General features: G+C 40.7%; 2 protein-coding genes across 2 annotated transcripts in view; both read right to left on the bottom strand.

The window, feature by feature from the left end:
- shot (dystonin-like protein short stop) overlaps positions 1–12,827 on the bottom strand; it is a 250,965-nt gene extending 238,138 nt beyond the window's left edge. The window contains exons 1-2 of the mRNA XM_080279354.1: positions 12,763–12,827; positions 10,795–10,887 (exon numbers count right to left, since the gene is read on the bottom strand). Coding sequence (XP_080135480.1) covers positions 10,795–10,887; positions 12,763–12,810 — 141 coding nt within the window. The 5' untranslated portion in view covers positions 12,811–12,827. The remainder of the gene's footprint in view (positions 1–10,794; positions 10,888–12,762) is intronic.
- A 4,343-nt stretch (positions 12,828–17,170) lies between these two features.
- The window catches only part of LOC145408811 (spectrin beta chain, non-erythrocytic 1-like), a 471,375-nt gene continuing 465,893 nt past the window's right edge, over positions 17,171–22,652 (bottom strand). The window contains exons 3-4 of the mRNA XM_080279457.1: positions 19,390–19,407; positions 17,171–17,257 (exon numbers count right to left, since the gene is read on the bottom strand). Of these exons, the coding sequence (XP_080135583.1) occupies positions 17,171–17,257; positions 19,390–19,407 (105 nt within the window). The remainder of the gene's footprint in view (positions 17,258–19,389; positions 19,408–22,652) is intronic.

Raw genomic sequence — 22,652 nt, forward strand, 5'->3', positions numbered from 1 at the left:
AAAAATAAATCATCAAGGAAGGCGCTAAGAAGCATCCTTAACCGACGAGAATACGAGCCTATGCTGCGCTGGATGTGCAGGTGAGGGACAGTCGGTATCAAAAGTCCTGTCGCCTCTCCTGCTTTCCTTTCCGTGGGCTTGAGACCAGTGTGGTGATTCCATACCAATCAACACTTAGGACTTCATTTGCACATAGATCAATGTTATCATCAACGTCCAACTGTACAATCGCCTTCGTCCATGAGCACAACAGGGGTGGTATGTTGGCGGTCATATGTGGTTCCTATGTATCTGTTTGCATCTCATGTCTACTATATTCTGATAAACGGGACAATTCCAACACAACAGACGCGAAACGTAAACCAATACACCAGTGCCACGCATGACCTCCAACATATAATTCCCTACACTATCAATAAGTGAAGGGGACTGTACATTTAACATACCACGATGAGTTCTGAAGTACTCTCTTGCTTGACTTCTTTCATTAACCCACATAGTATTCCGTAGATTGTCACACATTAACTGACCATAAATGAGAGTACACTGCGTTGGTGTGTGTGTGTGTGTGTGTGTGTGTGTGTGTGTGTGTGTGTGTGTGTGTGTGAAATGGAGGTGAATGTACGAGAAAGCAGTGTGGGCTTGAGTGGTGTGCGCAGTGTGGGCGAGAATTCAGAGTGTGGGTGAGATATGCTGTGTGGGCGACATTTTTCAGAGTGCGAGCGACTTTTGCAGCGTGTGGGCGAGAGTTCAGAGTGTGGGCGAGCTTGGAGGAGGGTGTGTGTGGGCGATGAGAGTGCGGGCGTGGTCCAGCAACCAACCCACACTGGCCAGAGCCTCTCCCTCGCGCGGCGCCAGCAAAAACACCAACACAGCGCGATAATCAAGGACCCAGATATCAACACCGCACCGACAACGCCAAATTTATTCACACCTCCTCTCCTTCACATCTGGCCTCCACAGCCCTAAGAAAATTTTGTTTTTTATTGTCTTATTCAAATGTAAACTGTAGTCTATTTACTCGCTACCCCCCAAAACGCGACACCTGTTCTTCTATTCCAAATGAAAAAGAAGTACGATATTTTGATACTGAACTATTCAGCTTACAATATTGGGCCAACAACGCGTCATATTCCTTACATTCCAAGAAGAAAAATCACAGTATATCTAAACCTACTGTCAAAGTATGCAGTTTACTTGGCCCAACCTCTGACACATTCATTACAATTTATAAAATTCAGATTAACCACCTTAAGCTTTTAATTAAAAAAAATAAAGTGGCCTTTACACATGTGTAGACAATACAGGCGAGCGTGAGCTCATACTGCTAAAAACACTTGGCATGTGTCAAATCATAATGCACTGGTATTTAGTTGCACAGAAATAAAATAAAAAACTAAAGTACACGAAGTACAATCTTCTACATCAACCACACGTACCCGGTAACATACTTATAAAGAAATACTAGTCTTACAAAATAAATGAGTTGGTTGTCACTTACGATTTATTATTATACTATACAGTACTCCGTCCATCGTAACGTGGCTCATATGCTGTAGCTCACTGGCAGAATAACACAATGATACATCTCTATTTAATTTCCAAAACACTTCTTCGTAACTAGTACCAAGTTCTTGTGTTAATTTCATGTTACTGTTCGACATTCAAGGAGAAGAGATGGCAATTTAGGGCAAAGTTGACGAGGACAAGAGGTATACGGAGAAAAGTCTACGGGGGTTACACACAATATTTCAATACAAGTCCTCCCTTCCCCCCCCTTCCCTCAACCCTCTACGTTGCCTTAAATCATACAACTATTTAACGTCAATACATAACCGAAAGACTGCCAATACAAGACGAAAAAACAAAACAAAAAAACGCATAAACAAAAAGATTTTGATAAAACAAACCTAAATAAACGCGTAAACAGGAAAAACGTACGAAAGGAAGATACATAAACAAGATAGTGTCTTTTGCATCGAGAACGCCTACTGGGATCACTATTTACTGCCGCGACGAAATTCCTCAGAACTCCACTACTGCTTCTCAATTTCCTTCATATTACTGCCTTATTCTTTTACGTAGTTCAGTCCTTTTTTGTTCCCTTCACCCCGGAGACGTCATTTGTATTTTTTTTTATATCCTTGTTAGATCCAGAAGATTTTTACTCAGACAAGACTTCTCGTACTGAAGGAGTTAAAGGACGCTACATATAACCTCTCCAGTCCAGTCTCGTTAGGTAAATAAAGCCGCACAGAGATAGCGAGAAAGAAGCGACGTACTCGAAATGAACGGGTTAATGCTACCGTCCAACCTCCCCTCCCCTCCCCTCGCCTCGCCTCCTCTCCCCTCCCTTCCCCTCTCCTCCCCTCCTCCTACAGTCCCCCTTCCACCCCTCACTATCTCGGTATAAAAGAAAACGGAGGGCAGGGTGGATTCTTGTAGCGTAATCAAGTATTCCGGTCACACCTGCCCACCTGTTGTGACGTCACCACGCAGGTATGTCACACGCAGGGAAAGATACCTGGGAGAGAGAGAGAGAGAGAGAGATGGTTATTCTCTCTCTCTCACACCTGCCTATCAGTCTTACTTCTTTCCCTCCTAGCTCTCTCACCTATCTTCATCACCCTCGTTCCACCAAGCTTGTTATCGTAGTGAGGGGACCAAGTAACTCCCTGGGGCAATTACACTCCCAAATAATACGCCTCCTCAGTCTTGCCTCATCGTTACTCGGAAAGCTCTTTTGTTAGCTTCTAGGATTACCCTCACCCACCCACCCCCCTCACGTATCATCTCTTCATCTTTACGGTCGCACTACCAATGGCGCTCTCTCTCTCTCTCTCTCTCTCTCTCTCTCTCTCTCTCTCTCTCTCTCTGCCTCCTTATTTTTATCTAATTATTTTATTCAGCTTCAGAAAGGAATTACAACTGGAACTTAGACGTGGCTTTCAACTGATCCCTTCACTACAAAAGTTCGACCCTAAGATAAAACGGCCTGTAAGCTGCAAGAATAAACCAGCAAAATAAGGCACCTGCGAGAGGATTAAGACGTGTCAAACATCGTATCTCCGCGCTACTCTGAAAGCTTTCTTCTAACACCTACGGTCATTCCTCCACCCCTCGCGTATCAGGCCCTCGTCTTAACTACCTCGTAACTACCTACTTCATCACCTTAGACCTTTGTGACGTGACGTATTATCCTCCTTAAGGCTCGTAACTAATTTTATGCCACCTTGATATCGATAACGCTTAACACCTGCACTACGAGGAACCTTGAAAGATAAAATCGTCTGGCGGTGACAAGAAAAAAAAAATACAAACAGGTCTAATACAATTCCCTCAATAAAACAGTTCTCCAAATAGCTGGCAAATTCCTTAGTGGCAGAATTAGAAAAAAGGCCTACTGAAGGGATTATTATCATTACTTTTTGTCTCATACTAATAACTCTCAGCTGAAAAACGCAAACTGAGATTATGTGGAGTAGAGTATCTTAATTATGTCGACAATGAGAGGAATAACAGTGCCAATATTTACAACGATTTTCATACCTCTTTACGTTCACCGCTGATTGTAGCCTACCTGTACATACCTAAACCCTAGAATTAAAAACAGGTATGAGATATATGTATTATTTTTTCCGCTCGCTACTTTCCCCATCCCTCGCAGTTTTTCGTCCCAACTCTTCCGTCATCATTAACATCACCTCCCTCCCTCCCTCCCTCCTCTTCGATCATCATTACTCTCTTTCTCTCTCTCTCTCTCTGACACGCGCGCGCGCACACACACACACACACACACACACACACACACACATATGAACCTGAACAACCCTACCCCTCATTATGGTACACTGGTCACTGTCTCCCCACCTGCCCATCAATCCGTCAACCCATCCATTCTTCCATTCATCAATCAATCACCTGCCCTTATCCCATCCACCTGTCACCCACCGGCCCATTCATTCATTAGCCTTTCTCTTCTTCACTACTATGGCTCTCAAGGCCATACACAGACATCGACGTATAGACGTTGCGATACAGAAAGCTTCACCTCTGCAAGATCAATTTTAAAACACAGGATCAGGAGTTGGAAGACAGACATGAGCTGACTAAGATATCCGAGGCCATGATGAGTCAAGGGCACTAAATCACGCAACCCTACTCGGTAAGATGCTTTCAAGGACCAAATACGGGTGTTGATTTCGGAACAGTATGGGCGGAGGAGAGAGATGAAGCTTACGAATTAACCATGACTCCCAAACTCAAAGATCATTAAGGAAAAGAGACGAACTTGAGTCAACTTACATAATTATTTTAGGTGAGATAATCTGGATGCTAATGTCTGAGAAGTAAGAACGGAGGCGATGGAAGAAGCTAACCAATTAACTAGCTTCCAAACCCACGAATAATCAAAGGGACAAACACAATTCCGGAACTCCAGTCAATCAAAGAAGGCATTAAAAAGTCCAAACTTAAGTGTTGTTATCGTACGTATGAAAGATGGAAGAAGCTGCTAAGGGTTGATCAAGATATCCAAACTCAGAGAGAAGTCAAGCGTAAGAACTGGACGCAACCAAACTCGTGAAGGTGTTTTACTACACCATTTTTGGGTGTTGAGGTCCAGGTAGTATGGACGGAGGCGATAGAAAGAGCTACAGATCAAATCCCCGTTTTGTTTGTTTGTTTGTTCTTACGTCTGTCAGAAGATTTTATTCAACTCAAGAAAGACCTTACTTGTTGAAGGGGCTTATAAGTTCTAGCTAACCCTTGCACTTCGAAAATCTACTTTAAACTTTGTAAAATTATCAGGAGATGGCCAAATACAATGAAAAGACATCTATGGGCTCAAAACGGTAAACCAAAACATCCAAACCCAAAGCTGATTAAGGGACATCAACCAAGCTCCAGCAAACTAAGGAAATCATTTTAGAAAACTAAATTTGAGAGTTGGTGTTGGAGCAGTTTTTTTTTTTTTTTTTTTTTTTTTTTTACGCCAGGTATCCTCGAAGGGCTAAGGCGATGCCCCTGGGTAGAGGACTTTTGGATTGGAGAGTGTAGCATTTTATGACCGGATGCCCTTCCTGATGTCTACCAATGACTCTTGGGTGGATTCGATCCTCCGACCCATCGGTCAGAGTGGAGCTCTCTAACCCATTGAGCCACGAATATACTAAAACATCTAAATCCAATTACGATTAAGAAAAAATAAAAATAAAAGGTGTTGAGGAAGGTGTAGCAGACGACCAAATTTGGGTCCTGGTATTGAAGCAGTATGGACGGTGGTGACACGATTATGAATTTAGCAAAACACACGAACCATAAGATGATCTGAAGTAAAAACCTGACGCAACCAAACACCATCAGGCCGACTTAAGAGGGTGTTTCAGAGCACCAAACTTGGGTGAGGATGTAGGTAGGATGGAAAAGAAGATGCTACAAGTTGATCAAGATATCCGACCTCCCCCCAAAAGGATCTAAGGGCAAGAAGAGGACGCACTCAAACTCCAACCGGCCTGCAGGTGTCCCAGAGAACGAACGTTGTGTGGATGGGAGAAGATGGGAGAAGACAATATTAACTACAATACCGATCTTAAATGAAACATGAGTAGGAATGTTACACAGCCAAATCCTCCTCTCTTCTCTCTCCCGACACTCGATCCTATCATCTCAAGAAGGCGTTTCAGAGGACGGACCAGAACTGGGTATGGATGGAAGATGATGAAATAGCTATAAAACCACCACAACAGCACAACTCATACATGATCCAAAAGCAAAATCCAAACGCAACCCATTTCTCCTCACTTCTCTCTTCCAGCAGCACTCCATCCGACCATCTAAGTAGGATGAAACTTGGTTGAGGATGGAAGAAGATGGAAGATGAAAGTAAGTAGCTATGAACTAAAACACCTAAAACTAAAGACGATTCAAAGGGCAATAACCAGACGCTGCCAAACTCCCTTCTCGTCTACCAAATGCAAACGGTAGGCTCAAAAGGGTGTTTCACTGGACCAAACCTGAATGTGGCTGGAGGATGATGGAACATGATGGAAAAAGGAACACGCTACGATCAACCAAAATATCCAAAACTATAGATGATTCAAGGGAAAAAACCGGACGCGACCTCACTCTCTTCCGAAACTCCATCCGTCGGGTCAAGAAGGTGTTTCGGAAGACCAAACTTGGAGTGGATGCCGGGAGTATGAGTGTTGCGTTCCAGGAAGGGCGTGTGAGGGTCGACCACTTGAGGTGTTACTTTCCCTTTCGTCTGAGAGGGGCGTCACCCACACACTGACGCCCACACACCCCCAACCTCCTTCACCCCCTTCCTCCCTCCCTCCCCCTCACTCATCCTTCCCCCCCACACACCCTCTCAGTACTACCTCCCCCACACCTCCACCCCATCACTCTCCCCCTCCCTCCCTCGAATATTACTAGTACTCTATCTCCGCCATCTACACATCCACCTGCTCCACCACCAGTAACACACTACCACCACTACCCCTTCATCCACATTTATATCAACAATACCCCCCATCACTCACCTACTTCACCATCAGTACCCCTGCCCTCCATATACTGTACCTGTTACCAATATTGCGCCACCATCCACGTCTACTCCATCACAACCCACACCTACACCACCACTTTTTCCATCTACATACTCCACTGCCACTATCCCCTCCTACACCACCACTTTTTCCATCTACATACTCCACTGCCACTATCCCCTCCACTCACATCAATACTCCTCTAATTCATCCATCTACTTACTCCACCACCCTATCCACCAAACTAACTTATTCCACCACCAACAAATTTCTCTATCTACTCCGCCACCACCAACACCCCATCCACCCACCTGTTTCACCACCACCAATGCTAACCCTCTCCACCTGTATACCACACCACCTGCAGTACCCCCATCTACCTATAGTCCGTCCACCTTAACTTGGCAGAGATTTTCGCCTTTTTGCAGTTTATTTTCTGTAGCCCAGTGGCAGACTGGGACAGTACTACGACTCTACATACTAATCATATTCCTGTTTAGCACCAAATTCTGATTACTTATTACAGCTTCGTATTCAAGACAGTGAGACAGCCAGATTACTCCAAGTTAAAGTGGATGGAGTATATACAGTAAGCTACAACACCAGTAACTCATTCCACCAACTTGCTGCTTCACCACGTCCACCACACCCTTCCACCTTCTTATCTCAGCACCACAACACCACCTCTCCTACCTAAACCTCCACTTCTATCGTCGTCCCCATCACTATCTCTATTCCATTTACCTCTACTCTAACCACTACCCTCCAACCACTGTTACCAACATTACTCACACAGCCCCCACTACCTCTATCACTACCATTACTATTATCAACACGACTACCACTATCATCAACATTACTGACATTATCCATACCATCATGCCTACTATTACTAAACATTCCACCACGACCACCCTTACCAGTCATACCACTAAGACTAACACTATTACTATGCATTCTATCAAAACTACCACTAACACTAAACATACCACCACGACTACCAACATTCATAAGCATTCCATCTTAGCTACCATTATCACCAATATTACCCACACATACCATAACGACTAGCCTACCACTATCTCTGCAGCCGGTCACCACTGCCACCTCCACCACTGCCAGTCACTACCACTATCTAACCTCCATCACAACCACAACACTACCACAATCACCAGTACCTTCATCTTTACTACCACCATCCCTACAGTACTTTCACCACTATTTCTCTCTCTCCCTACCACTATTCCCATCCCAACCTAAATCGCCATTCACGTCTGTTACCATCATCTTCACCACAGCTACAATATTCCCCTTCCCACTATCACAATACATAAAACCATCATCAACAATCATCACTCCTCTCTTTACAATCACCATATTACCTTCCTTAATAAAATAGTCTGAAGATATAAGACGTCCTCGGCCTAAAACGGTTAACATCTTACACTTGTCACTACTTCCTTTCAAGACAATAGAGGACGGTTTTGTTTTGCTAAGGGAAGTTCTATAATGACAGTCTGAAGATTAAGAACTACTTTAATAAATTTCAGTACTAAACTCTCTCGTAATTATTCAGATAAAGACGATTTTGGTTACATGAGGGAACTGCTAGCTGCCAGAGGAATCAAATCTACCAGTAAGATTAAAATTTAGCACTGATGTTAAGTTCTTATCAGTAATGTGAAAATCCATCCCAGACTTTAACACTATCCGCATCAGATTCCCCCCAGACGATACATATGCCAAATACGATACCCAGGGATCATTTACAATACTCACCCCTATACTTTCAACCACTGTAAACCCCCACTTTCACCTCACACCTTGATCTCTTGCCCACTGAAGGATAGTCGCCATATATAGCCAGGTCCCAGATATAACAATGCCGGTGATGCGGTCCATTATACCAACTTTTTATAACTAATTTGGAGAAACGGGGACCTGTTAAACAAAATAAATCGCTTAGGAAAAGGTGTTACGGAGCTTCCTCAACCGGCGAGAATACAGACCTAAGCACCCTTCCTAAGCTGAATATACATGAATATTTATCATCAGATGGTACTAAAATTAAAATGAATAATAAATCGTCGGACTGCAAGAACCAACCAACAATTTTTTCGCCAAATTACTGTGGTCTAAAAACAAATAAAATATACAAACAAATAACAAAATAAATAAATAAGAAGGACAAGTAAGGGGGTCCTTCTTTACTGGTGGTGGTGTAGATTGCGGGTAATGTCAGGATGAAGACTAAGTACTTACCTTACAGGCATCGTGTCCTGAACTGAAAACGTGAACTGAAAACGTATCTTAGAACTTGTCATGCACAGCTACATCAATAACCTTAACAATCTGACAGTAACATATATATATTTGTATATCTATCTATCTAACTATATATACATATGAACTCCATCTAAGCATTGCGGAAAGGGCTTGTTTCAACAGCAGTAGCAGAAGCAGTTGCAGCCCGAGGCAAATTTGAAAGGTGAACTTGGTGCACTTCAGGATGAATATCCCATCATCCTACAGGCCAACATCCATTCCAGGGACAGGGAGGGAACTGAGGGTCGCTTGCATGACCAAGTAAAGAACTGCTCAGTCACGCCGGTACCATCACATGAAAGCGTCCCTCTCCAGCATCAACTCCAACGGGGCCGAAATAAAACATGTCAAGGCCCGACCAATTCAATCGCCCTAGGTAAACAGGCAAGCAAGACGCCCCAATCACTTAAAAGAACCAATCACAACGTGCCAGGTGGGTATAGCCTCCTGATTGGCTCCCAAGTCAGTCATCGGAGAGATGAACGGAGAAAAAGACCTATCATCATCCGAGGTCAAACACAGAAGCCCAGATATGACCTAGTTTTCGCTGTCCTTGCTTTTTATCATATGATGGTTAATGTGGTGGTATGCTCTATCACGGCTTCTGAGATAAAAGAATAACCTGAACTCACTCTCTCTCTCTCTCTCTCTCTCTCTCTCTCTCCCCAGATATCATTCCCCCTTTTCTCTTCCAAATACACTCTCTCCTCCAGGACCCGACCGTGGCTATCCTCCTTTCCATATCGTTCATGCTTCAGCCTCCACAATCACCCCATGTATGAATAAATTAATACATAAATAAATCGATTTACTTTTCCAACAAATAAATGATACTGTGCTTTATCTGAACCGTATTTTCTAAGACCAAGATTTTCTTTTCTCAAACTATATCCTTTTCCAATTAAATATCTACATAAGGTTCATTATTTAACTAACACTTCGCTTACTTATGGCCAAGGTACATTACTGCTATAATTTAACGGCCCTGGATGAGAGTATGTAAATTAGCCAAAAATAATACAGTACAATCACAAGTAGCCTACAATAACATCAACAACCACAACATAATTCTGCGTACCCAACCACAGCATCAACAGCTAAAATACAATCACAAGTACCTTACCATAACATCAACAAGCGCAACACAATCACGCATACCCTACCACAGCATCGACAGCTAAAATACAATCACAAGTAGCCTACCACAACGACTCCTAAAACAGTCTAAAATTTCCCCTTACAGTCGCGACAACCACAATAAACAAATAAATAAATACATAAATAAATAAATGAGTAAATAAATAAAAGGCCACAACCCAAGAGTCCGTTCACAACTACACCACCTTAAAAAAAATCTATTACAACTAAAATATCTCGCCAAATAACCACCACACCAGCACCTACACCTCACATCACCAAACCAATCATCATCACAAAACCACCCCAACAATTCTACACCAGGATGAAAATAACCACCACAACCGAACCTACACACCTTACACCGCATTAATACCACACAACCTAAATAAACAATAAATCAATCAATAACAGGAGCATACAATCAAACTACCATCACAACTACATCAACGACTCACATCAATAATAATCAGAAGCCTCACTTACAATGGACACCTTAGCCCTTTCAGCCCGATGACGTTTTCTAGCTCACTCTCGATACATCCAGACCATGTTATTCAATTAAGAGGAGACCGTCTCGTGGTGAAACAGGTAAATGAAGGTAATTTTTCTCTCTTCAGTTCGGAAAGTCTCTCCCAAGTTGAATAAAATCGTCCGGTGGTTGTAAAAGAGAGAGAGAGAGAGAGAGAGAGAGAGAGAGAGAGAGAGAGAGAGAGAGAGAGAGAGAGAGAGAGAGAGAGAGACGTCATCGTGGTGAAGAAATTAGAACAGGTGGGGTACTTACCTGGAAGTGTAGGATGATGGTCCATATTAAGCCGAGCGTTAACTTGGGGTTGCCGTCCACTATGTCTTCACACCGGATGTTCACCAGCTTGATCTGTAGGGAAGTAAGCAGCCTCAAATACAATCCAGTTCAGATATACACAAATGTTCACCAGCTTGAAGTGTAAAGAAGCTTGAAGTGTAAGGAAGCTTGAAGTGTAAGTAAACAAGCAAGAACACAAAACACAAAATTATTCATCAACCTATCACAAAATACGTCACAAAAAAGTAAATTAAAAAAAATAAAGACGAATGTTTACTAAAAAATAAAAAGAGGGAAAAAAGCCATATGTTCCCACCTTGGTCTAAAGTCTTAATTATCACAGAAAGCAACAGAGCAAAAATACAGACGAATCCCCTATAGCTAAAGAAGGCAGGGGTACGGATTATTCATTACTAACAAGTGAAGTTTTACATTCTGATGCATGATAAATGAAGACGACAAACCTTTTCAACACATGGACTCTCTCCTAAGCTGGGGTAGGCAGACACCCATACCAAGATTCGTGAAAATTTCATTAATTATACTATTGTACGTGCTCCATACAAATGCATAAATAAATAAATAAATAAATAAATAAATAAATACAATAGCATTCAATTAAAAATATATATATATATATATATATATATATATATATATATATATATATATATATATATACAGCTCTCAAAAACTGGAGGGCAAAATCCGTAGAATTCAGATCGAGTCCCTCCTAAACTCTATGGGAATTTCACTCCGTTTTCTACACCCATGCTTTGAGTAAGAAAAAGGAATACAGTCCAAGGGAGACTGAGGTAGAGAGGAAAAGATCACATTCTGTACAACTTCCTCCACTGTGTTAGTCATCACTCTTCATTCTTTTTTTTTTATTTTGTAGAGTTCTTATGATCGTAATTACTGTTTTTATATTACTTTCATGGAATGGGCACTTTTTAATCACGGAGGTTAAGTGTAAATATACAGTATGCTATTTTGCGTATTAAACTTATTCATGTTCCGTCTTTAGCAACAACGCTCCCTAAAGAACTGGTTACTCTTCGGAATAAACAATGAAAGATATAAACAAGTGCATATACTGTAATAACGTAATAAAGCAAAATGGAGGTTATGGGAAAAAATGAAGTAAAAAAAGAAAAAAAAAATGCAGGCGACGACATAGTGGAAAACAGGTACCAAAAAATCCTTCTGACGTCCAAAGAAGCCGAAGTTTGGGTGAAATGACGCCAGTTCGTGATGAAAAGGTGGAAACGAAGACGAAAGGAAAGGGAGACAATGACGAAAGGGAGAAAAAAAAAAGATGAAAATATTAGTAACAGAGGGAAGGGACAACCAAATATCTTTCTCGTATACACAACATATATACAATGTTTAGTAGAACACGAAAGAAGAAAAAAAAAATGATCTGACGACTGAAGACATCCTGATATTTATTTTTCATTTAATTTTGCTTCATACACTCTTAACTTTTGGGGGGATGATATTACAACTCCTTAAGACAGAGAGAGAGAGAGAGAGAGAGACAGAGAGTACTGTATAGGGTGAACTGATATAGAATAATGTCGATGATTACAAGATTGAAACCTTACATGAACACCAATAAAAACTAAAAGAACATAAAAAGTGGATATGGTAATTAAACTGAACTGGGGAGAGAAACTTTGGCAACGAAAAGAATGGCAAACAAATAAGGAAAAATAAAGGAAGGAGTGATGACAAAAACACAGAAGGAAATACATGAACAGAAATCCAGGAAGAGGAAGTAAAGATACTCCCAAGACGTATCTCTGAGTTCCTCAACGACTCAGAAAAATTGATGAATAATATGAGAGAGAAAGAGAGAGAGAGAGAGAGAGAGAGAGAGAGACCTAATAACTTGGTAAATAAATAAATAAATAAATATAATCCAAAGAGGTCCCAGCAGCCCACCTTGCGATATCTGAGGAAGTCTAAGGTAAGCTGGACGTTCTGCAGCATGTGGAAGCGCAGGCGGCCACGCTCCCTCGGCAGGTGCTCTCCTGACAGCACCTCCAGCAGCGACAGCAGGTTGTGGCCATCTCGCAGGTCCTCGAACAAGTCCCGAACCTGCTTCCCCGCCTGCAGATGAGACACAGGTGGGGTTAGATTGGGTTTGGGTAGAATGAGGTATAAGGATAAATCTACATGGTTAGAATGCTGAGGTGTGCTTGACACTACTGAAAAAAAAAAAAAAAAAAATCCTGATGACCATTTATCTGCTACTGCCGGAAGACATCCATTCTGTCTTGACTTTGAGTGTCGTGAACTTCCTATAACAAGAACTACATTCACATACTGAAACTGTATCCAGGGATAGGCTAAAACACCTTCAGCTCGACTTGTATCCTATTCAGGTATGATGTCTAGTCTACATATAATGATTAACACCAAACAACTTTGATCAGCTAATAAGGCATTCGAATTGCATGAGTTAATCCTTTGGGTACGAGGTTCGATAGAATTACCAAAGAATACAATACTGACTAATATAAGCTTTCATTGACTGTATTTAAAAAGGGAGGGGGGGTTATGTAATTTTTAATTACTCTAACCAAGTCGTGTGATGGAGAGTTTTGTTGTTCGATGAGCTTTTCTCAGCAGCTCCATATAATCAGCTTCCTTCACACTGTATGGACAGACTACATTTTCTCAATATCAAATCAATATAGATATAAAAAGTTTGGATACCACGACATTCATGGAGCATCTAATGACAAATGGCAGCATTCTACGCAAGCAACAGTTACTAACAACACAAATACTACCAACACAAACACCTTAGCAAATAAAAATCACATACTCATTCATCTAAAACAAAAGAGAAATCAAGACACGGTATTTATCGACACATGAAACGACATTATACTCCTGTGTTCTCCTTACGATATACACCACAAAGAATTAAATACATCCTTTCAAAATAAAACAGTGCTTTCAACTTCCTTGGAGCATCATAAATTCTCCTTAAACCCCATCACGCAAAGATATATATTAAAAAGGAAAAGAAAACTTGCTAGGAGTCTATGATCATGCAAAATTCACGATCATGCAGTAAACAGATAATTCAAGGTGTGTCAAGGTAGCAGGGAGTCATGCACTGTTGTCATTACACGGGTCTGGAAACTCCCATTTCTGAGTATTTTGCTGTTTGAGTTATGGAGATTAAAAATTCTTAAACGTGTGTGTGTGTGTGTGTGTGTGTGTGTGTGTGTGTGTGTGTGTGTGTGTGTGTGTGTGTGTGTGTGTGTGTGTGTGTGTGTGTGTGTGTGTGTGTGTGTGTGTGTGTGTGTGTGTGTGTGTGTGTGTGTGTGTGTGTGTGTGTGTGTGTGTGTGTGTGTGTGTGTGTGTGTGTGTGTGTGTGTGTGTGTGTGTGTGTGTGTGTGTGTGTGTGTGTGTGTGTGTGTGTGTGTGTGTGTGTGTGTGTGTGTGTGTGTGTGTGTGTGTGTGTGTGTGTGTGTGTGTGTGTGTGTGTGTGTGTGTGTGTGTGTGTGTGTGTGTGTGTGTGTGTGTGTGTGTGTGTGTGTGTGTGTGTGTGTGTGTGTGTGTGTGTGTGTGTGTGTGTGTGTGTGTGTGTGTGTGTGTGTGTGTGTGTGTGTGTGTGTGTGTGTGTGTGTGTGTGTGTGTGTGTGTGTGTGTGTGTGTGTGTGTGTGTATTAGTTACCGTGAGTACGTGCAAGTATTTATGGTGCAAAAACTCATAAATGCCGCCACACATTCTCACGCCCTTGTCATTGCCAGCGTGAGTCGTCAGCTGTGCTCGCCCTTTTGTTGACATCCATCAGCTGATCCGTAGCCCACGCCCCCAGAATATTACCCCGTATATTACAACAAGGACGAGGCTGCCAGACCGTGGAGAATACTTATTACGAATTGAATATTACAGGATTCTAACATTACCCTCTCATTTTTCCCCTTGCATTATTATACACTACGCCAGTCCTATATCACTAGCGACATCTATCCTATCGTTATCATAATCATCCATCATCACCATCACCTATAAATCAGTATATCCGGGCCAGCTGAAGCTACCTCCCCCCTCCCTTTTAACATCATAATATGGCAACAGTCCCAGTATCACTAACATCTATAAAATCAATTTCATTCATCTGGAACATACCTATTCTAAAACTTTCATCTATATGTACCATTTTTACATATTTCTCCTCCAACTCCAGGATACATTTGTTATTTAATTTTTGCTTTTTCCCGGCACTTTCACTCAACTTAAGATGGACTATTACGAAATAGTGTTAGACATGGATCATATGGTTTATCTATCTTCCCCAGCCCAAAAGGTCTTCCACACTGACATACTTCAATCTCAGGAATCGCATACAATCTTTACCACTGGGAGAATCCATACGCATGGAAATGGTTAAATGCTATGACTGGAAAATGCCTATGTCGACTTTACTACATCAAGTTCCCACCATAGCCCACCAATTACCATGCCGCCATAACAAGCACCATAACGACAGCTCCAATCACCATAAAAGACACCATAACCATCGCTGCCAATAACCATTAAGCCACCAAAGCCAATTCAATCAGACACACCCAACACCATCATTTAACCTCTCCATCAGCATGACGTATTTTAATTTTTCTTTCAGACTGATAATTATGAAGGGCGTCTAATGAAGAAGGGAGGTGATGAAGACAGTGTTTAACCATTCCTGATGCAAAAATCTCTCCCAGGCTGAATAACGAAAAATACGTCACTGGAGGATGGCTGAATTCAATATTTTTTACTAACAATTTATTCAGGTTATAAACTTGCACTTATAATATATATATATATATATATATATATATATATATATATATATATATATATATATATATATATATATATATATATATATAAATAACATCTCTCATCTCATCAGCCGTTTGTGTGTCCACTGCAGGACCGGCCTATCCCGACCGAAGTGGGGACGATACAGCCAGTGTATCTCTACCAAGTGGCTTAGGCTGTCTAGTAGAGATTGTATGTAGGGTGAGAAGTGCTTGTAAGTGTAATTATTGTGTTGGAGTGGCTTTGGATGTGTGTGTAGTCTGTGAACCAAGTGTAATCGGCCCGCGCAAGCCGACTGGGTGCAAACATACTCTATAGTATGCGACACTGGTTCAACCACAGCACCCCTTGTGTCCGCCAATGCAGTACGTGGCCTGAAAAACGCTCCCAAAGTTTATTACCCTGGCGGGGCGCGAACACTCGTTCTTCAGTGTACGAAAACGCACACCTTAACACTGTACCACAGAGGCTCATATATATATATATATATATATATATATATATATATATATATATATATATATATATATATATATATATATATATATATATATATATATATATATATATATATATATATATATATATATATATATATATATCCTGGTAACTAATTCGTTATTAATTGCAAAATACACTCGTATATAAGATGGTTACTCGTGTACGTGTGTCACGCATCCATCTTCCAAACTTCAATATTTTTCTTTTTTTTTTCCCTTGTTTTACTTACTCTGCTTCCAAACTTGAAGCTTTTCCTTTTACTTCTTCTAAATCTGCTTTTTTTTTTTTTTTTTTTTTAAACACCTTGGCCACACTTTCACCTCATATGAGCGTATCTACACCCACTACCTTCACCTAGTACACCCACGCCTGTCGCTACTTTCACAACACCTACACTAAAACTCGTACCCTGTGTGTGTGTGTGTGTGTGTGTGTGTGTGTGTGTGTGTGTGTGTGTGTGTGTGTGTGTGTGTGTGTGTGTGTGTGTGAGAGAGAGAGAGAGAGAGAGAGAGAGAGAGAGAGAGATTCAGACACGTACAATTACTGAAGATCAAGTACACCATATCTACCTACTACTAATACCATGACAAGCAATGAGAATTTAAAAAAAAAAAAGTAAAAAAAAAAAAGGCGCAACATAACTACGTATTAAAATGCGAAAAGTAATGAGAATAAATTAAAAAAAAAAGAAGTGAAAAAATAAGGGTAGCTAAATAAAAGGAATAATGACGCGATGATAGAAAAAAAAATAACATCGAAAACGAAAGCCCCTAAAAAAAAAAAAAAAAGTGCTAAAAAAATGAACACTGTCTATAAAACATTGCATAAACAAAATAAATGATAATATAAACATGTAACGAATAAAACAACATATATTGCTTGAGGCCTTAAAAAAACAGCTGAAAATAATGTCAAAAAAAAAGGGCAGAAGAATAACTGAAAATAATAATAGAATATGAGAGGTAAATGAAACGTAAACGACGCAAACGCAAGCAGGTGACGTAAGCAAGTACGGTATTAATTAAGGGTCAGGTGTGGACTTACGACAGGTGAGAGAGAGGCTTCGTCGGTCCAATTCCCACACACCGTAATGCATGTGTACCGCTGCCGTGGGGAAGGGGGTGGGGAGGTGGGAAAGGGGGTGGCCAGGGGGAAAGGAAAGGGGAGAGGAGGGGGGAAAGGGCGACAGAGAGGGGGTGGACAGAAAGGAAAATAATGCGGAGAAAAGGGGAGGAGCAAAAATGGGGATGCAGAGGAGGGGAGAAGGAAAGATGTGGAAGGGGGGAAAGGGGGACGAAGGGGAAGGGGGAAAGGGGGACGAAGGGGAAGGGGGAAAGGGGGAGAAGAGCATGAAGAATGGGTAAAGAGAGGAGACAGGATGAAGCAAGGTAGAGAAAAGAGGAAGGAGGGAGGGGATTTTGAAGGAAAGGAGGGAAGATGAATGAAAAGAACGGTGAGGAATTTGAAGGAAAGGGTAGGAAGATGAAAGGAAGGACGGAAGGAAAAGACAGGAGGTATAGGGATATGGAATGGGGAAGGGAAGGGAAGGGAAGGGAGAACCATCTGTTAACTTTTCTCTTCCACTAATTCATAGGTGGTGGTGGTTGTGGTAGATGGGAAAGGGAAAGGGGGCGGGAGGGGGGACTAGGCAGCAGATTTTTTTCTTTCAATTTTTTTTCTAGGCATCAAACTTTAACTTTCTATTTTCTCCAAGCAAGAGAACTTAAATTTTTCTCTTACCGCTCACAATCGAACGTTTCAAAAATAAACTAATAAACCAATAGTCCTTAACACAAATTTTACACTTAACATTACGGAGTTTTATACTTAACAATACGGAGCTTTATACTATGGTAATTACGAACATATCAACCGATGTCTCAACAAAGAATTGGGGTAGTCAGCATCAACAAAGACTCCATGTTAGTTAATTTATCAAGCTTGGGGAGGGAAGGGGGAGGGACGTGTGGTTAGGGTCCAACATTACCAACAACAACTACCACCATTACCACCACAACCACCACCACCACCACCATCAGTAATTAAATGGGTTAATGGGATGTTATAAACTGGCTAGGTAATTAGGGCTAATCATGCACTCATCACTTCTATCATGGCTAAAAATCATGATCATCACTACTACTGGAAATACTACAACACCCTAACCGACCTAGTAATCAAATCATCACTCATCAGTTCACAACCCAATCTATATATAAATTTAATGTTACTATAATACTTATCGGTTAATCTGGTATTCTTCATACCTGTCCATTAAAATCGTCAATATTATCCGTTTATCACCATTACCAATATTACCATTAACCTGTGCACCATCATTAACCTGTCCACCACCATTATCTACCATGAACTTATCCAGTGGTACCATTATCCCTACCTTCTTTCAACCTCATCACCCGTATATCCTCACGTTCCATCTCCTAATGCTCCTAACTTTCCAAAAATTATATTCTATCTCTAAACACCCCTGACGTTGACTTCTATACATAAACGCTAATATTATAACTACATAAATAAATTTCTATACAGATTTAACTAATATTAACTACTAAACAGTCCACATTTATATAAAAAGAAATTATAAAATATTCTATCAGCTATATAAATGAACTTTTAAACACTTCACAGCTATGCCTCTATTGTGGTGAAACAGGAGCAGTCTTTGTTATATATGAAATACTGCACATTTCACACCTATATAAATGATCTATATATTTTACAGCTAAACAAATGACCTATACGTATAATTACTACATTTGTTACCTTCTATAAACTTCACAGTTTCTTGTTTTCACAGCTATAAATATAAGTTTGTATAAATGAGTCACACTAGTAACCTACATAATCCACACCTCTATGAACGAACTTTAACACTTTAAAAATATATACTGCTATGCTAACTGTATATATCACAGCTAAACATAAAAATCTTCCATAAATCTCAGCTATATACTAATGAACTAAATATATAACTATATATATATATATATATATATATATATATATATATATATATATATATATATATATATATATATATATATATATATATATATATATATATGCTATAAATAACATTACTAACTTCAACTATAAAAAGAACTCCTTTACATATTACGAATCTATCAATCAATCACTCAATCAATCTTTACCTATCTATCAATATACTGTACAAAGAGAATATACATATAAGAAGAGTATCATGCAACACCTACCTCGCCATATCCCCAGTGCTGCGTGCAAGCAAGAGAAAGCACATTAGACAAGGACGGAGAGCAATGGGACGGGAAAAACATTGAGGCGATAAATCATGGCGACACGGCAATATTAGTCAGGCGAATATATAAATAAATGGCGGTATACGACAACATGAAAAACAAAGACAAATGTAATATTCGTGGTAATAATAATAAATAATAATAATTACTGTTAATTTTATTACTATTATTATTATCTATTATTATTATTATAACCACAAAAATAAGGGCATTTCTATCATGTTTAGCAATACTAAAACAATTCGCACCTCAGCATAATTAACGACTAATAAAACAAATTAGACAGGCACGCCACATACCCTTGTCCCACACAAACACACAATTAAACTATATACTGTAATATATATCTATCTATCTATATATATATGTATATATATATATATATATATATATATATATATATATATATATATATATATATATATATATATATCAGCAGCAGCAGTTGAGGTCCACTGCAGGACCGGCCTATCCCTACCGAAGCAGGGACGATACAGCCAATGTATCTCTACCCAGTTGCTTAGGCTGTCTGGTAGAGACTGTATGTAGGTTGAGAAGTGCTTGTAAGTGTAACTGTAATGTTGTAGTGGCTTTGGATGTGTGTGCTGTCTGTGAACCAAGTGTAATCGGCCCGCCTTAAGCCGACTGGGTGCAAGCATACTAATACGCGACACTGGTTCAATCACAGCACCCCTGATGTCCGCCAAAGTGGTCAGTGGCTCGGTGAACGCTTCCCAAAGTTTTTACAACTTTGGTGGGAGGCGAATCCGCGTCCACCAGCGTGCGAAACGCACACTCTACCACTGTACCACAGAGGCTCCATATATATTTATATATATATATATATATATATATATATATATATATATATATATATATATATATATATATATATATTCTTCCATTATCTCCGTCTTACTCATATTTCTCATTTTTATTCTTCTAATGCCTGCACTCTCAGGTGATTATTCTCTTGTCGCTTTTCGTGCTTACTGTTTATCTTACTGAAATCTTACTTCTCTTCTTTTCTAGCACCTTCTTCATATTAAAGCTATTTTTCTGACTGCCAATTGTCCACCTGCTGATTAATATTACTTTTTTTCTTTCTTTTGCGCTTGTGTATATTTCCCCGATATCTGGTTCTATGCACACTTACATTTCAATGTGTGTATATGTGTCCCTGCTCAAGCTATTTTCTCTGCTAGTATCTGCTTTTCGTCTGCAGATTCTCGCGTGCGTGCTTGTCTGCCGATTCTCCTTGGCTTCTGGTGTTTGCATGTATGCCTAACCTTGCTTCCCTCACTTACCCTTCCCCTCCCCCTTGCAACCAGCACCCGTACCCCCTTCATCATCCACTGCATTACACGTCTCCACTTCTCTCCCTCTTGCCTGATACAAGCTACCAGCCAAACACACATCACTCTCAGGCGGGGGACTCATCCACAAGTATACATCGGAGTCTGTCGGTACCTTCACAACACTGTTACAAGTTTTAATGCAAACGCTTCGGAATTTATTATGGAACCTGCCGAAACTCCCACACTAATATAAGTCTCTCTTATACATATACCTCGCCTCTCTCTCTCTCTCTCTCTCTCTCTCTCTCTCTCTCTCTCTCTCTCTCTAAGTACTGGACAAACGGCTAATAAATCTGACTAACTGCTGTCCATTATTAAGTCCATGTTCCTGGCAGCAAGGTCGCCAGGAGCAGCTAAATTACACCTGCCACACCATTAGTAAGAGCGGCCTTCAGGTGAACAAGACTCACCCACGCAAGCATGGAACACTCCCTTAAGACACACACACACACACACACACACACACACACACACACACACGGTACTGCCCTCTGCATCACAAGTAGCTACTTCCTCTACATATAGATTACACGTGTCTCCTTCGTATTTTAAGCATCCATAAGTATCTTCTCCACTACTGTTAATCTTTTCAATAAATTTTTTTTTATTTTTGCAACCGCCAGATTTTTCACAATTTAGGAACGGTCTCTCGCAATAAATGTACACTGATACCTAGATTATAACCAAATATTAAAAAATTTAGGAAAGGAAACATACTGAAGGGGTAAACTTTTTTCTAATTCCGCAAAAACTGATACATTTCACGTAATTCCACTCGATATATATGCATGCCAGTCTCAATATAACAAACGACCTTCATGCACAAACGTATATCCTATTTTCACGTAACTTCCTGTATACAAGTATGTGCAAGGAATGTCTGTATATTACACGTAGTTATCCTCATCATCTATTCACTGCCTGTGCGCGCAACAAATAGTACTGGTAGGGTGATGAGTCATGCACACACACACACACACACACACACACACACACACACACACACACACACACACACACACACACACACACACACAAATATAAAAATACATTCATACCATTCATACATAAATACATGCACGAACGAATACAAATATGCACACACACACACACACACACACACACACACACACACACACACACACACACACACGTAACTACATGCATGTACGAATACAAACTGCGATCATGGCACCAGACAAACACAAAGGCATCTGCATCATTCACATACACGCAGGCCATTTAGCATACATTAAAACAGAACCGGTACACACAAACAAAACTAAGCACAAAGGCACATTTACGTACACGAAGCAAATACACATACCGTACATAACACACCCACATACATACATACATGAACTGAAGCAAGGAGCAATCGTACTTATGGAAAGCGTGCAGGTAAACACACACACACACACACACACACACACACACACACACACACACACACACACACACACACACACACCTAATTCCCCTCAATCTCCAAACACAAACACACCTATACCGGTACCTTCCCTACTCCCACATCCACTAGCCTTCCACCCACACTCACCCCGCACACCCAAACCAACATTCCCCACACCCACATCTACTACCTCCCAACCACTAGCACGCCCACACTACATCCATACCTACACTTACCCACACCCATCTCCTTCCTCCACTCTCCACAACGTTCACACCCACACCTAACTCCTACCCCACCCTCAGCACGCTCACACTTACACCCACACACACATCCACTACCGTTCATCCCCAGCACACCCACACCTACACCCACAACTACCTCCCTCCCCACCCTCAGCATGCACGAACTTACACCACACACCCACATTT

Source organism: Coenobita brevimanus, chromosome 78 (genome assembly GCF_032717465.1).
Source record: "Coenobita brevimanus isolate Jiangsu-jjx chromosome 78, ASM3271746v2, whole genome shotgun sequence".
NCBI lineage: Eukaryota > Metazoa > Arthropoda > Malacostraca > Decapoda > Coenobitidae > Coenobita > Coenobita brevimanus.